At 33.2% G+C, this 18,246-nt stretch overlaps 1 protein-coding gene across 3 annotated transcripts in view; it reads right to left on the bottom strand.

Moving 5' to 3' along the window:
* Nucleotides 1–9,493: 9,493 nt before the first annotated feature.
* Nucleotides 9,494–18,246, bottom strand: part of SYCP1 (synaptonemal complex protein 1) — a gene marked incomplete at both ends in the record, with an annotated part of 173,875 nt that continues 165,122 nt past the window's right edge. For all 3 annotated transcript variants that reach the window (XM_079698199.1, XM_079698200.1, XM_079698201.1), the window contains 3 exons: nt 9,494–9,631; nt 9,741–9,830; nt 17,555–17,698. In XM_079698199.1, coding sequence (XP_079554325.1) covers nt 9,494–9,631; nt 9,741–9,830; nt 17,555–17,698 — 372 coding nt within the window. The remainder of the gene's footprint in view (nt 9,632–9,740; nt 9,831–17,554; nt 17,699–18,246) is intronic.

The following is an 18,246-nucleotide window of genomic DNA, read 5'->3' as shown; positions in this document are numbered from 1 at the left end:
TCTGCCCATTTTGGGATTGGGTTTTTTTTTTTTTGATATTAAGCTGCAAGAGCTGCTTGTGTATTTTGGAGATTAATCCTTTGTCAGTTGCTTCATTTGCAACTATTTTCTCCCATTCTGAGGGTTGTCTTTTTGTTTTGTTTATGGTTTCCTTTGCTGTGCAGAAGCTTTTAAGTTTCATTAGGTCCCATTTGTTTATTCTTGTTTTTATTTCCATTACTCTAGGAGGTGGGTAAAAAAGGATCTTGCTATGATTTATGTCAAAGTGTGCTCTGCCTATGTTTTCCTCTAAGAGTTTTATAGTGTCTGGCCTTACATTTAGGTCTTTAATCCCTTTTGAGTTTAATTTTATGTATGATGTTAGGAAGTGTTATAATTTCATTCTTTTACATGTAGCTGTCCAGTTTCCCCAGCACCACTTAATTGAGGAGGCTGTCTTTTCTCCATTGTATATTCTTGCCTCTTTTGTCAAAGATAAGGTGACCATATGTGCATGGGTTTATCTCTGGGCTTTCTATCCTGTTCCATTGATTTATATTTCTGTTTTTGTGCCAGTACCATACTGTCTTGATTACTATATCTTTGTAGTATAGTCTGAAGTCAGGGAGCCTGATTCCTCCAGCTCCATTTCTCTTTCTCAAGATTGCTTTGGCTATTCAAGGTCTTTTGTGTTTCCATACAAATTATAAAATTTCTTGTTCTAGTTCTGTGAAAGATTCCATTGGTAATTTGATAAGGATTGCATTGAATCTATAAATTGCTTTGGGTAATATAGTCATTTTCACAATGTTGATTCTTCCAATCCAAGAACATGGTCTATCTCTCCATCTGTTTGTATCATCCTTAATTTCTTTCACCAGTGTCTTATAATTTTCTGCATACAGGTCTTTTGTCTCCTTAGGTAGTTTTATGCCTATGTATTTTATTCTTTTTGTTGCAATGGTAAATGGGAGTGTTTCCTTAATTTCTCTTTCTGATTTTTCATTGTTAGTGTATAGGAATGCAAGAGATTTCTGTGCATTAATTTTGTATCCTGCTGCTTTATCGAATTCATTGCTTTTCTGGTGGCATCTTTAGGATTTTCTATGTATAGTATCAGGTCATCTGCAAACAGTGACAGTTTTACTTCTTCTTTTCCAATTTGGATTCCTTTTATTTCTTTTTCTTCTCTGATTGCAGTGGCTAAAACTTCCAAAACTATGTTGAATAATAGTGGTGAGAGTGGGCACCCTTGTCTTGTTCCTGATCTTAGAGGAAATGCTTTCAGTTAGTCACCATTGAGAATGATGTTGGCTGCAGGTTTGTCATATATGGCTTTTATTATGTTGAGGTAGGTTCCCTCTATACCCACTTTCTGGAGAGCTTTTATTATAAATGGGTGTTGAAATTTGCCAAAAGCTTTTTCTGCATCTATTGAGATTATCATATGGTTTTTATCCTTCAATTTGTTAATATGTGAGCTAGAAAACTTTTAATGTAATAGCTGTTAACTTAGTGTACGTTGAGAGAGGATTTGGCACTATGAACAATATTGTTGACAAAAAGGAATTTTCTACCTATTGAGACTAGGTCATCCAATGACTATTAATTTACTGGGAAAATCATTTTAAAAAATTGATGCATTTTCCTTTGACAAATCATAGTTCAGACACGGGTTTCTTTTAACTACAGACAGCCTCATCAAGCAAATAACACAGCAATTATTTTTAAATTAAAAATAATTTGGAAATTATTAAAATAATTAGAGGATCTGCACTACAGGCTTATCACTTTGGGTTTTTTAAGGTTTTGTTTGTTTGTTTTTTGGCCGCACTGTGCAGCATGTGGGATCTTATTAGTTCCCCGACCATGGATTGAACCTGTGCCCCCTGCAGTGGAAGCATGGAGTCTTAAACCACTGGACCACCAGGGAAGTCTGGCAATGTCTATTAAAATTTTAAATATACATCTCCATAGGCCCATGAATTCCAAGTTAATAATTTATTCTATAGAAATAAAAGCACTAACATTAGCATTGTTCATAGTGCATAAAACTGGAAACAAAGAGAAATCCCATTACATCAGTTAAGATAGAGCAGCTTATGCCAACAATAACAAACAACCCCAAACTCACAGGGGCTTAACACCACAAAGTCTTATTACTTATTCACACTACATGACCATGATGTGCTTAATCAGAGAACTTTATTCCATGTAATTTTCACTCACAGACCTAGGATGACAGAGGTTTCATCATTTGTAACATCACAAATTGCTGCAGCAGGAGGAAGAGTGTAACAGAGGGTCTCATGTTATTAACCAAATACTCTGGCATGGAAGAAATTAACGTACATCACTTCTACCTAAAATCGATTGGCCAGAACTTATCATATAGCCTTACTGAAGTGAGAGGGGAAGTATAATTTTCTCATGTGCCTGGAAGGAGAGAAGAACTGGATACAGCTGATCATAAAAGTCTCTACCTTACTCTAGTAGATAAATAGCTGAATTATGGTACATTCATAAAATCTTACACAGCAATTTAAAAGAATGAATTGGAAGTATACCATGTTTTAGAGAGATCACCATGAGATGATGAACGAGTAAAGCAAGAATCCAAAAAGTATATATTATCTAATTTTTGTAAACTAACCATGATCAGAGAACCCTGTATGTATGCACGCGTATGTAAAAATATAACTAAATAAATTATATCTATATCTATCTGTCATGAAGAAAAATAGGGTTCTTGCCAAGGGTTACTACCTAGGAGAGGGGGATTTGGTGGAGGGGGACCCTGATATACGTAGACAGGGGAAGAGAGAGGGTGAAAAAGAAAGCAAAAGGAAAAAAGCAGGGCACTAAGAATTTGTATCATTATATTTATGCATTGATGTAAGTTATGTATATGAATATAGAAACTAAGTCATTTTTAATCTTTTCCTTATAATTTTGATTGCTTTTATAGGCCTCAAAACACTGATCTGTTGAAATTAAATGAACTTTTCACTTGCCCCCAGCTCTAAACTCTATGATTTCATAACTTAAATAAGTCTTATCTGTATCTATTTGTCATTTCCTATTTCTAACCCACAGTTGACCTGCTACTGATTAAAGTTCTTGATGTACTACTACAGGCTGTGGACTATTAATTATACTGAGTTATACTGAATTCAGGTTGCCTGAATTATGAATAATTTATTTCTAACCTTTATATCAACCGAAGCAACTTGCTCTTTGACGTCATTAATTTACATTTACATGAAGTAGGAGACATTTTATTACTGCTAAAGTGATAAAGTTATGGATATTTTTCTTAGGACAGGTATTAGGTCTAATCTAAAAGTCTATAACTTAAACTATCAGTCTAAGAAACTTTCCCATCTCTCACCTGGACTATTTTAATATCTTCAATAACCTCACCTGTTCTGATTTACATCTAATGACCTTTCTAAAACAAAAGTCTTTTTCAAGTGAGAGGATGGATGATAAAGTTGGGAAACCATATACTTTATATCCTTTTATAAAGTTTTAATTTTAAAATACCATATTTTAAGTAATAAAGTCTTATTTTCCTTGCTTAACTCTATTCCATTTTCCATACCAAAAAAGTACAAGCTTTGCAACATAATATACAACATTCTATATGAAGAGACCATGGTCTGGTTCTACTAATTACTCTTCATTTCAACCTTTATTTTGCTATTTCTTCTGCTTTGATTTCCTCTTATCCTTCTTATACACCTGTAGAATTCCTATTTATGTTCAAAATCCATCTTTTCCAGAAGGCCTTCTCTAAAGTCAAGACATGAAATTATCATTTATGTCTCTGTATATTTCATACTTGTATACTGTTGAATTACTTATAAGTGACTCATTTGTTTACACATTTATATTTGCTACTAGACTGCAAGTCACTGAGAGTGTCATTTATCATACTGATACCCCCAAATCCAACTATTTATTCTATACTTTCAGGTATTGCCACTCAGAATGATATGATACAGAATATTCCTTTCTTGAATCACTTTGTTCTCTAGGCTTCCATACTTTACACTTCACTTGTCTCCCTTATGAGTCTTTACAACAACCTCTCTATTGCTTGACAATGTTTCAGTATCCCAAGGCTCAGTACTAACTCCTTTCCCTTCTGTAACTACACACTCACTATTTGTAAAGAGAGTGCATTCAATCCTGTGCTTTAAATGGCATGTTTATGCCAATGATTAATAAATACTGACCCTTCTGGAAAACTCCAGATTCATTTGTCCAATGACCTTCTCAACATCTCCACTTAGATATCTAAGCTATCTCAAATATTACATAGCCCCAAACAGAACTTGAAAACCCAACCTTACACATTTTCTTTCTTTCACCTCATCCTTACCTCCAGCCAATCTGTCAGTACTGTCAGCACATCTTTTTGGTTCCACTATCAAAATATATCCAAAATATAACCCCTGAGCCCCACACCTTGCTCAGTCTAGTGTGGCTAACATATGCTCTTTTTACAGCCCAAATTTGGCTGAGGCTTCCTCAGCCCATGCTTCTGCTGAAGCTTATGGCCTGTAGACACACTGAGGTACTCATTTTTGCTTCAGACAAAGCTTACAAATCATTCAGTTAAGATCCAGAACCTGCAACCTATTTCTAAAAAACAGTAATTCATGTAAAAGCAAAGCTACCATAGGCTATAATGACTCACCAAGTGAAAATTCCTATGGGGCTATGGTCCAGAGCAGGACCACCAAAGCCACATCAGAGTTTCAATATTAGTATGTTATTTAGCTCCCCCAAATTCCACTCTATTTTTTTAAAGCTTTTTTAAAAAATTTATTTATTTTATTTATTTTTGGCTTTGTTGGTTCTTTGTTGCTGTGTGCAGGCTTTCTCTATTTGCGGCGAGCGGGGGCTACTCTTTGCGGTGCACAGGCTTCTCGTTGCGGTGTCTTCTCTTGTTGCAGAGCATGGGCTCTAGGCGCGCAGGCTTCAGGAGTTATGGCTCACGGGCCCTAGAGCGCAGGCTCAGGAGTTGTGGCGCACGGGCTTAGTTGCTCCGCGGCATGTGGGATCTTCCTGGACCAGGGCTCCAACCCATGTCCCCTGCATTGGCAGGTGGATTCTTAACCACTGCACCACCAGGGAAGCCCCAAATTCTACTCTATTTTTTTCTCAAAGTATCCAGCCTATTTATCAAATTACTGGGATTTGATAACGCTCTACTGAATTTATCCCCTCATTAGAGGACCTTTCATCTGCAGGGCAAAGCCTGCTCTGTAAAACATACAGCATGGAGCAGATCACATGCCTCCTGCAAGAAGCTTCATGATGAAAAGAGTAGAGGAGGCTGGGTCCCCTATGCCCAATTTTCCTAAACTCATGGATCATACTGTCACTCCTTCAAAGAGTGACTAAAGGGCAGGAAGTATTTCCTAACAACCTAAAAATGGGTTATGACAAAAAGCTTCTTCTTATAATAATATCTAAACTGCACTCAGTTTAAATTAATATGCTTTAAAAAGCTATTAATCATTATGTAATTAGCCTATAAAATTTTCATAATATTAAATTATAAATTTTCCAATTGTTCATTAGTGCTAGTTAAAATTATTTTTATGAGATTTTTTGTTTTGTTTTGTTTTGTTTTTTGATGAGGTTACCACAAGTGAGTGCACTGATCCCTAAATTTAGAATGATAAATTATTTTTCTTACTCTGGTGTTTTTCAGGAGTTGCCTAAAAGTGAAAACAATAGCATTAGTCTTAAGTTTTATTCTGGATTTGGTTGTCAAAACTGACTCTCTAAATCTCAAAACAGAAGACACAAATATAGACTACTATAACAATATGCTTTTAGGAAATTTTATGCTTTTCTAATTTCCAATATTTGATCTTATTTTTATTTTTTAAATTAATTTTTATTGGAGTATAGTTGCTTTACAATGTATTAGTTTCTGATCTTATTTTTAAATCATGTATTAAACATTTTGATTCTGAAGTTTTACTTACTATAAGAATCATCAGTATGGTATATGTAAGTTTTTCTTAAATATATATTACATTTTTATTTAATCAATTCAACAAATACTGAGTACCTACAATGGGCCAGGCATTGTTCTAAGTACTCAGGATGCATCAATAAACAAAGCAGACAAAAATCCCTGTCTTTGTGAAGTTTACATTCTAGTGAGTGAAGACAATGAATAATAAACATACTAAGTGAAGTATATAGTGTGTTAAAAGATGATATGTGCCATGGGGAGAAAAAAGAGCAGTGTAAGGGGAATCAGAAGCACTGTAGAAAGGGGGAAGTTTCCAAGAAAGAAGCATGCCCAGCATGCTCAAAAACAGCAAGAAGCAATCTTTCAAAACTTAAGAGCCTAACTCATCTTTTTAAATTAAAAGAAGAACAATATTTGAAAATTTAAAGAGTGCAAATTAATTGTGACAGACTGGCTAGTTGTTCACCTGACCACCTTCCCTGATCTCCTGAGACATAACTAGAAATGGATCACAGTCTGTCTTGAAATTAGGTGTGGCCATATGATTTGGTTCCAGAAAGTAGAATGTGGGTGGAAGTGATGTACATCTATTTCAGACCTGGGTCATTAAAAACTTCCCACATGGATCCTCTATGGTATTTCCCCTTTTGCAACAACCTTGGAAGCAAGTTGTTGAAGATGGCAGAGCTAGAAGTTGGAAGGAGCCAGGGTTCCTAAATCACCACCTGGAGAAATACTGCTTACTAAATAGTAGCATTTAAGTGAGAAGTTGATGATTAGCCAGAGAAGCTAGTGTTAACTAATATACAAGTCTTGTTTTATTTTAAAATGTTGAAAATATATAGTAGTTTCAAATGTGAAATATCATGTCATCAAGACTAATAATCCTCCAAAGAAAATACTTGCTCAGGAGACAAATTATAAAGTTCCAATTAAAGTTTCTAGATCAAAAGCTAGAAATCCTAAGACTATATCCAGTTTTCAGAGTACAGTTATAGGCACACAAATTGAAGGAGGAACATAATTTCCATAATGTTATATAGCATTTCCATTTTTTGGGGGGTAGCCTTTCCTACAAACACATTTCCCCACCATAAGTAAAATTCTACTATACCAAAATTGTTATAGACAACTCTAAGACTATTTTTATCTATTTGCCAGTTGTTTTTATAAAGTTCATTCACTCTCTTACTTTATTAGGTGAGTCTTTCATACCTACTCTTCTATTCACAACTTGCAACACGTTCCCCTCCACCTTCATTCTCAGTGGATGATCTTAACTCTCACTTAAGAAAATTGAAGCTATGAAACCAAAAGTTCTACAAACTCCCATCCACCATCATCTTGTGATATATATGTTTCCTTTCCCTTGTTACTATGGTAGAATTGTCTATTCTCCTAGCTAAGGCCCAGCACTTTAATCTTCCATCAGAATCCACTCCTCTTGCCTATTTATTATAGGACATTCTACTTAAAAAAAAAATCTTCTTTCTCTTCGGCATAATCATTTCCCATCATCCTGAATCTTTCCTTAATTATTTAAACTTGCTATTAATTCTTACATCTTTTAAAAAAGAATCTTCTCTTGACCCACTTCCATTTCAAGTAGCTATCTCATTTATCTTCTTCCCTTTTAAGGTATAACTTCTTAGTTTTCTTACTCTTAATGAAGATAGCTGTCTCCACTTTTTTCCTTCCATTCTTTCCTTAACCACCCCCTCCAATCGAACTCCACTTCACTGAAGCTGCCATTGTTAAGATCACCAAAGACCTCCCCATTAATAACACATTAATCAATTTTATCTCTGAGCAGTATTTAACACAATTTATCACTCCCTTCTTCTTTGAAATACCTTCTTGCTAGACTTCAGTATTACCCTTGCTAAACCTTTTATGGTTCCTTCTCATCTCTGATCTCTTCTCTTTTCTAGCTACAGTCACTCTCATAATTGTACATGTTCTCATCCACTCTGATAGCTTTAAATATGCTGTTGACTCCCAAATTTATATCACTATCCTGGATCTGTCTCTAAGCCTACTTACCATCTCTGTTTGGATGTCTAATATACATTTTAGACCTAATATGTCCAAAATTACATTGCTCAGGCCAAAAATGTTGACATTACCCTTGGCCTTTTCTTTTTTTTTATCACATCCCACATCTAATCTTAAAAACAGATCCAGAAGTTGACCTTTTTACTCCTCTACTGCTTTCAGCTTTGTTCAAGCCACTACCATCTCTCATATGTATTATTAAAATAACCTGTTTTCCTCTGTTTTAACCTTTTGTCCTCTTTTCAAAATCTGTCCTCAATATAGCAGTCAGAAAGATCCTTATTTTAAAACATGAGTCAGATCACAGTTTTCTTTGCTCAGAAATATCTGCTAATTTCACATCTCATTCAGAGTAAAAGTCAAAGTTCTTACAATAGCCTATAAGCATTACATAATCTGCCCACCCAAACTCCCTATCCTGTTAAATACCAGGGCTTTTCTCCTTATACTCTTCTTTTGCTCCTTATCCTCTACCCACACTGGCCTCCTTGCTGTTTCCCAGATACACTAAGCACACCTCCACCTCTGGGCCTTTATACTTTTTGTTCCTTTTATCAGGAATGTTCTCCTCAAGATAGCCATAGGCTTACTAGTTATTCATCAGATCTTCAAATGTCATTGTGCTGAGGGCCACTCTACATAAAATTTCAACCCTCTTCAAGACTCCCTAATACTCTTACCTGTTTTATTTCTCCTTAGCAATTATCATTAACTAATATACTATGTGTTTTGCTTATATAGTTTATTTTTTGTCTATTTTCCCCATTAAAATGTAAGCTCTAGAAGAAGAGAGGGCTTATTTTTGTTTCATTCATTCTTATATCCCCAGTATCTAGAACTGTGCTTAATTCTTAGCAGATATTCAATAAATATTTGCCAAATGAATGTTGAATAAATGAAGTATTTTAGGTAGTCATACTGGTGGAGCCTTTTTTCCCACAACTTAAAGCCATTTGTCAATTTTATAAATAGATAAATCAAAGCTGCTTCAGAACCGTGAAACTTAAATGCCCTCAAGATTTTAAAAATAAATAATATTAGCAAAATTATAATAATTAGCTGTTCAGATGACCTCACAGAATCAATGAGAAGTATTTGCATCTAAAATATTTTAATAGTAAAGAATAAATAGTAAATCTCAGTAATGTGTTCCTAGTGTTCAACGGACAACTTTACAGGTGTGAAAACTTAGACAAAACAGCTTTCATGAATACAAGAAAAGGTAAAACCAAAATATAATCATCTAATTATCTGAATAGAATTACAAGTTTTTAAGTAACATGTGGTTATCTTCCATTTAGGCCAAAATATTAAAATATAAAGAAACAAATTATTTATGAAAATATCAAAAAAAGTCTCAATTTCAGAAAATGTTTGGCTCTGTAGAAAATAAGAATAAAAAAATTAACTATAAATTTGCTGTTATTTAGGCTCCTTAATCACACTGATTTTCTGAAATTAAACAAATAGCTTTTCTGCTTCCTTTAGTTTTTGTTTCCTATCCATTTTAGCAATTACAGCCCAACGGTCCTCCTGCATTTTCCTCATAGCTCCAAGCTTCCGTGTACATCCAGGGGTTGTTAGAGATGAAGGCGTCTGAATAGAAAATAAATAAAATCATAATATGTTTAATTTAAAAAAAGAAAAAAAAAGAATTAAATCCAGCTTTTGAAATTCGCTTTCTGAAATAAAATTTTAAAACTACCTTTTTTGGTGTTCTGACACAAAATTGAGAAATTGGTGGATTATTCTTCATGTGTAGTTTTGTCAATGTCTCTTCCTCTGAAATCATGCTCTTAAAGAGAAATATAAAAATATAATTTGGAGGCTGCCACCATTAATATTATATTATTAAATTTTTGTCTACATCCCACATATGAGAAGGAGATGGAGGAGTACAAGGAGGGAGAATAAAAGAGGAGAGAGGAGAAAGGAAAAGAAGAGGGAAAAAAAATAAAAAAGACTGAAGAAAGAAGAAAATGACAATCTGTCAAACAAGGACCTAGATTTTGATTCTATTAACTATATACCTAAAAGGTTATGTGGAATACAAGATGTGTATGAATAGTGTTTTTCTACTGATTTCTATTTCAGTTTCAGAGTCTTCATACTATCACTTTCCCCACCCCTCTCCCCAACCTACTTATTTAAATACACTTAGGCCTTATAATAAGCATTCATAATCCTATAAAAATTATAAATGTTGTCAATTATCAATTTATGAATATTTTCCCAAATAATAATAGCTAACATTTATTCAGTATTTTCTTTATGTCAGGCATTACTTTAAGCACTTTGCATATTTTAATTAGTTTTAATTCTCACAATATTTTTATGACACACAAATACTATTATTATCCCCACTATAAAGGTGAAGAACTGAGACACACAAATATTAAGTAACTTGCCCAAGACTATATATCTAGTAAGAGATGGAGCCAGGATTCAAATCCAGGTAGGCTGCCTCCAGAATCCACTTCCTTAATGAATATGCTACATAAATTTAGTCAGGTAAGCAATCAGTTCACATTATCTTTTCCTGCTCATTAAAGTCACACTTAACACAAATTTCAGAAGCTTCATGGATGAAAATATTCAGCCATTTTCATGAATTCTAAGATTTCAGCAGAATTCACTTAGTCACAAAGAGCTGACTTTTCAGATACACTCAAATCAGTATGCACCAACTGACCAACTTAGAAAAATTATTTTAAAAATCATATTGTAAACTATCATTAAAATTTTGCTTACTGCATGGTAACTGAATGTTCATTAATGGCTGCCTATATAAAAAGAATAAATTAACCTAATTTAAAACAACAAAAACTTGTCTGTCCTTATAACTCTGTAGCATTCATCTTTTATGTGCTTATTGGGCACTTGTATATCTCCTTTGGAGAAATGTCTGGTCAAGTCCTTTGCCCATTTTTCAACTGGCTTGTTTTGTGTCATTGAGTTACAGGAGTTCCTTATGTATTCTGGATATTAATCTCTTGTCAGATATATGATTTGCAAATATTTTCTCCCAATCTTTAACCTTTTCACTTTCTTAATAGAGTCCTTTGATGCATTTAAGTTCTTAATTTTGATGAGGTCCAATTTACCTATTTTTTTTTCTCTTTTGTGCCTGTGCTTTGGTGTCATCATATCCATGAAGTCCTTGCCATTCAATGTCATGAAGATTTTCCCAATGTTCTTCTAAGAGTTTCATAGTTTTATTCCTTACGATTAGGTCTTTGATTCATTCTGAGTCAATTTTTGTATATGATGTAAGGTAAGAGTCCAACTTCATTCTCTTGCATGTGGACACCCAGTTTTCCTAGTACCATTTGCTGAAAAAACCGTCCTTTCCCCATTGAATTATCTTGGCACTCTTGTCAAAACTTAATTGATTATATATGTGAAGATTTATTTCTGGGCTCTGTTTTTTATTACATTGGTGTATATATTTGTCTTTATGCTGGTACTATACTATTTCAATTACTAGCTTTGTAATAAGTTTCAAAGTCAGGAACTGTGAGTCCTCCAATGTTGTCTTTCTTTTTCAAGATTGCTTTAGCTATCTGGGGCCCCTTGCAAATCTGTATAAATGTATCGAATTTTCCATTTCTGCCAAAAAGGCTGTTGGAAATTTGATAGGGAACATGTTAAATATGTACACTGCTTTTGGTAGTATTGACATCTTAACAATGTTAAGTCTTCCTATCCATGAACACAGAATTTTTTTTCTTTATTTTTAAGTCTTTCAGCAATGTTTTGTAATTTTCAGTGTATGAGTATTTTACTTTCTTGGCTAAATTTGTTCTTAAGTATTTAATTCTTTTTAATGGTATAGTAAATAAAATTGTTTTCTTAATTTCCTTTTTGGATTATTCATTGTTGGTGTACAGAAACATAACTGCTTTTCATATGTTGATCTTATACCCTTCAACATTGCTGAATTTATCTATTAGGTCTAGAAGATTTCTTGTTTAGGCTTTGTGATTTTCCATGTATAGATATGATCATGTCACCTGCAAATCAGAGGCAGTTTTACCTCTTTTTTCATTTGCATGCCTTTTATTTTTGTTTTTTGTATTTGTCTAATAGTTAAAAGCCATGGCTAGAACTTCCAGTACAATGCTGACTAACATTGGTGAAAGTAGGCATCCTTGCCTTATTCTTAATCTTAGGGGGAAAGCTTTCAGTCTTTCACCATTGAGTATGATGTTAGCTTTGGTTTTCATTCATACCCTTTACCATGTTGAGGAATTTTCCCTCTGTCCTAGCTTTATGAGTTTTTATCATGTCAATTGAGACGATCATTTGGAATTTTTTTCCTTTGTTCTATTAATGTGGTGTATTATATTGATTTTCTTATATTGAACCACTCTGGCATTTCTTAGATAAGTCTCTTTGGTCATGGTAAATGATCCTCTTACTATGCTGTTGGATTTGATTTGCTAATATTTTGTTGAGGATTTTTGCATCTACGTTCAGAAAGAATAATGGTCTACAATTTTCCTTTCTTGTGATGTCTTCATCTGGCTTTGGTAATGCTGGCCTTATTGAATGAGTTACAAAGTGTTCTCCCTTCAATTTTTTGGAAGACTTTGAGAAGGATTGGTGTTAAGTCTTTAAATATTTGGTAGAATCCATCGATAAAGCTATCTGGTTGAGGACTTTTCTTTGTTGGGAGTTTTGGATTACTAACTCAGCTCTGATGAGGTTTTCTGTTTCTTCTTGAGCAGATTTAGGTAATTTGTGTATTTCAAGTAGTTTTTCTATTTGTATATTTCTTCTAGGTTATCTAATTTGTTGGCATATAATTATTCACAGTATTCTCTACCTCTAAAATGTTGGTAATAACATCTCCAATTATATTTCTGACTTTAGGTATTTGCTTTTCTTTGTCAGTCTAGCTAAAGGTTTGTCAATTTAACTGATCTTTTCAAAGAAACAAATTTTGGCTTCATTGATTTCCTGTTGTTTCCTTTTCTCTAATTTGTTTTTCTCCACTCTAACCTTATTATTTCCTTCCTCTGTCAGCTTTGGGTTTAGTTTGATCTTCTTTTTTCTAGTTCCTTAAGGTATAAAGTTAGTTTATTGATTTCTTTCTTTTTCAATGTAGGAATTTACAGCTATTACATTTCCCTTAGAGCACTGTTTTTTCTGTCTTACATAAGTTTTGGTGTATTGTGTTTTTCATTTTCATACATCTCTAAGTCAAATTTCCCTTGTGATTTCTTCTCTGATCCATTGGTTGGTTAGAAGTGTGTTAATTTCCACAAGTTTGTGAATTTTCTAATTTTCCTTCTCTTATTGATTTCTAACTTCATCTCTTTGTATTAGCTTTACTTCATATATTTTAAGGGTTTGTTATTAGATGTGTAAATGATTAAAACTCTCATAACTTCCCACTGAATTGAATCTTTTATTAATATATAATGTCCTTATTTGTTTCTTGTACTTTTTGATTTAAAGTCTATTTTGTCAGATATTAGTATAGCCATCCCACCTCCTTTTTGGTTACTATTTGCACATCTTTTTCCATCCTTTCACATTTAACCAATTTATTTATTTTTATTTATTTATTTATTTTAAAGCTGACATGAGTCTCTTTTTGTTTACTGGAGTATATAATCTGTTTACATTTAAGTAACTACTGATAAGGGGAGACTAACTTTTGCCTTTGATATTCATTTTCTATATGCTTTATAGGTGTTTTGTTTGTTTGTTTTTGGTCACTCATTTCCTCCATTACTCTCTTCTTTTGTGTTTAGGTGACTTTTTTGGTAGTAAAATGCTTTGATTCCCTTCCCATTTCCTTTTGTGTGTATTCTATAGATAATTTTTGTGGTTACCATGGGGATTACATTTAATGACCAAACATTATAGTAACCAAATTTGAATTTATACCAACTTCACTTCAATAGCCTACACAAACTGCTCTTATACAGCTCCATTCTCCTTCTGTTACTGATGTCAAAAATTACATCTTTATATATTGTGTGCCCAACAACATAGATTAAGCATTTGTCTTTTAAATTATGTAGAGAATAAAAAGTGAAGTTAGAAACCAAAATTACAATCATTTCAGCTTTTATAATTTCCAATGTATTTAACTTTATCAGAGATCTTTTATTTCTTCATCTAGCATACTTTCATTTCAACCTGAACAACTCCGTTCATCATTTCTTGAAGAGAATGTCTAGTGACAACTCCCTCAGCTTTTGTTTATCTGGGAATGTCTTAATTTCACTACATTTCTGAAGGACAGTTTTGCCAGATAGCAAATGCTTAGCTGACAATGTTTGTCTTTCAGCAGTTTGAATATGTAAATCTACTGACTTCTGGTTCCAAGGTTTCCAATGAAAAATCAGCTGATAATCTTATTGAGGGTAACATATATGATGAGTTGATTCTCTCTTGCTGCTTTCAAGATTCTCTCTGTCTTTTGAATGAACTTATGTTTACCAGGTGGGGAAGGATGGAGGGAAGGGATAGTTAGGGAGTCTCCTATTGACATGTACATACTGCTATATTTAAAAAGGATAACAAACAAGGACCTACTGTATAGCACAGGGGAACAAATATATTGTGTATTAAAAAAAAAGATTCTGTCTTTCAACAGTTTGATTATAATGTGTTTTGATGTGAGTCTATTTGAATCTATCCACTTAGAATTCATTGAGCTTCTTGGATTTGTAGATTCATTTACTTCATCAAAATCTGAAGTTTTCAGCCATTTCTTCAAACATACTTTCTTCCCCTTTCTCTCTTCTCTTTCTGGGACTCCCACAATTCATATAGTGATTTTTTGATGGTGTCCCATAAGTTTCTGAGGCTCTGTTCACTTTTCTTCATTCCTTTTTTTCTGTGCTTATACTCAATAGTTTATTGTCCTATCTTCAAGTTTACCAATTCTTTCTTCTGCTTACTTATATCTGCTTTTGAATCCCTCTAATACACTTTTCATTTCAATTACTGTACTGTCAATTCCAAGATTTCTTCTTGGTTCCTTTTATAATTTCTATCTCTTTATTGCTATTCTCATTTTATTCATACATTTTTCTGTTTTTGTCTATGTCTTCCTTTAGCTCTTTGAACATCTTTAAGATGGTTGTTTTTAAAGTCTTTGTCTAGTAAGTCCAATAACTGAGCTTCCTCATGGACATTTTCTGCTGATTTGTTTTGTTCCTTTGATAGGCTATACTTTCCTTTTCTTCATATGCCTTGTGATTTTATTGTTATTGCTGTTGAAAACTAGCCACTTTAATCTTATAATTTGATACGTCTGAAAATCAGATTCTTCCCCTTCCCCAGGGTTTACTGTTTATTTATTTAGATTTGTTTTGCTTTTTTTTTTTACTATTAAAAGTGTCTCTGTGCATTGGATAAGCCTGTGGTGAAAACTTGAGATCTTCCTGGTTTTTTTTCTGAGCCTGTGTCTTTCCCTGGGCATGGCTTTCTAAATGCCCTGTAAATGTGATTGATTTTGAATGTTCTAATGCTTGAACATCTGGCTCTCCAAAGAGGGAAAAAAAGAGAGAGATAAAAGTGCAGTTTGTTCTTCTGGAAGACAAATCTTCTGGAAGACACTTCAGCCAGTGAGGTTTGAAACAATGGCAGCCAGAATCTGTACCTGTACCTCAGTGATCAGAATCAGCAGTCAGAACACTGAACCTTGATCTTCGGAGGACAAGGTCTTATTGTTCACCCTGGTTCCAGCAAGACATGAGCATGGCCCTACCACATGGTTATGGGTTGGGTGATAGGTAGCCATTACCACTTTTAAGGCTGAAATTGACCAAAATTAACCACAACTTACTAGCCAAGTTTCCCTCTGGAAGTTACAAGCATTCAAATAGTCTTTAGAGTTCCAAAAAAAATTACTTCAGACAGTTTCTGCCATTACCATTGTTGTCTAGGTGGAGAAATGGGTTCCTGGCACTTCCTACTCCACTATCTTCTCTAAGGTCATTCTAGACAATACATTTTAAAATCTTACTTTTTATAATAATTTGAATGTTCATCAAAATTTAAATGCAACAGCTAAGAAAATTACAAAAATAACTAACTTCAAGTGATAATTATAACAAATAAAGCCCACTATGGAATGTCTTTAGACTAGTTTGAACTGTAATAAATAAAATAAAAATAAATAAAATACTGTAGTATGTTTATTGTGTTACAAAGTTGTGATGCTCCTTTTAAAAATGAAATGAAATCATGAGTCATTCCGAATGTCAGATAAGCTAAGAAACTAGCCTAAATTCACACTACTAGAAAAACAGTATGAATTCTAGCCCTGGAATATCTAATTCCATAGCTCATGCTCTTTCTAATAATTCTCATTACATTCTTTTAATATCTGGACTTCAGTTTGAACTGGCGGTTATTATGTACAATGACATACATAGGCTATGGAGCTAGACTGTTGGTGTTCAAATTTTGGCTCCATGCCTTACTAGTTATGTGACCTTAGGCAACGTAACAGTGTGACTCAGTTTCCTCATCTGTAAAATGAGAATAACAACCCTGTCTCTACTTCTAAAGCATGAGATTGTTTCAAGAAATAACTGGAGTAATCTGTGTAAAGTCTTTACAATAGTGCCTGGTTCACATTTTAATCATTAAAATGCTAATCATTATCTACAAAACAAAGAGATACTAGAGTAGGGATTTTCTATAAGTTAACTTCAATAATTACAATTTTAAGACTTCAGCTACTCATTATTCCAGAACAAATGAAAGTAGAGGATCCCAAAGCAGTATAAAAGCTTGAAGGATCTCATAGCTATGAGTTGGAATAATGAAACAAATGACTTTAACTGGAATTTTGTAATTAAGAATCTTTGGTAAATTGCTCCATTTTGTGTAATAAGGTTTATCTCGTTTTAAATTAAATGAGTATAAGTTTAATTATTCTCAATAAATCATTATTATGCTTTAAGAAAATACTAATATGTGTTAATATACTCATAGTAGGGAGTAATTGGTGATACAAACTGCTAGGGGAACTATACTCCTTAAACATGTCATCTTTAACACATTAACCCATTAAGAATCATAGAAATGTTACAGTTTTCAACCAATACCTTGATATAGATTTCAACCAATAAGTGGTATAAAATAAAAGAACATGTATAAAATGCAAAATCAAGAGGGGTCTTGAATAACAAATTTGGCTGCAGCAAGATTAAAGATATTCACCTAGCCTTTCTTTAAAAAAAAAAAAAGGAAAAGAAATAACACTCTTCTGGAAAACAAGAGGGTTAGTCCTCTCATATGACAACTATGTTATATCAAGTATTTCAAAATGTCATGTTTTCTGAAGTTTAGGGAGATTTTTTTAACCCTAATTTCTTTAAAATGCTGCATAAGTAGAGGGTTCTGTGTTATAGTAGAGTTCTACTTTTTTTCAGTATTGCAATAATAGATACTATGCATATATATTATACATATACATCAAGAAATAATGTAGAAATATAATAATGTAAACAAATAATAAATGCTGATTATTTGTAATAATTTTACCAAAAGATCAGTAGTTTCTGAACTATCCGAATTAATATCAAACTCGAAGACCATTTTTCTCTTTTTACTACTTTCTTCAGTGGGTACATTCTTGTTTTCTCTTTGCTGAATTTTTAGTTTTGTTGGTGTCCTCACAGTATATGCCTATTCAAAAAGAAAAACAATACGTTACCCCATCAAATAAAACATACATTACTAATAAAGGCAAGTTGAGGTTTTAGCAATCAATAATAACTCTCCATTATTATTGGCATGTATATGAAGTAGAAATTTTGGATAAGAATTTAATTCAGAAGTTTTTGAAAAAGAGAGGGAGAAAGAGAGGGAGGGGCAGAGATACAGAAAGAGAGAGTAAAGAGGCACTTCAGCTTCAGCAGTCAACAATCTTGAGACTTTAATTTTTCTAACAATGATTAAGACCCAAGGCCTGAAAGCTTTTCTCACTCCATAAAAATACTTACTGATTTATTTGACAAAAAGTTTGCTTATGTTTTGTTGACAAAGTAATTCCATTAGTCAATGTTTAGTATTCCATATTACCCTGTAATATGTAATATGTAAGTTTTATAATTTTTAAAAAGTATCTTTAAAAAGTAAGGGCACTGATATTAGCAAAAATGGCAGAATAAGGAGCTCCAAAAATATGCTCTTCCACAAAGCAACAAAAATGCTGGTCAGAATCAGCTTGTTTA

This window comes from Hyperoodon ampullatus (genome assembly GCF_949752795.1).
Source record: "Hyperoodon ampullatus genome assembly, chromosome: 2".
Classification (NCBI taxonomy): domain Eukaryota; kingdom Metazoa; phylum Chordata; class Mammalia; order Artiodactyla; family Ziphiidae; genus Hyperoodon; species Hyperoodon ampullatus.
This window is presented reverse-complemented; position numbering and strand designations above follow the sequence as displayed.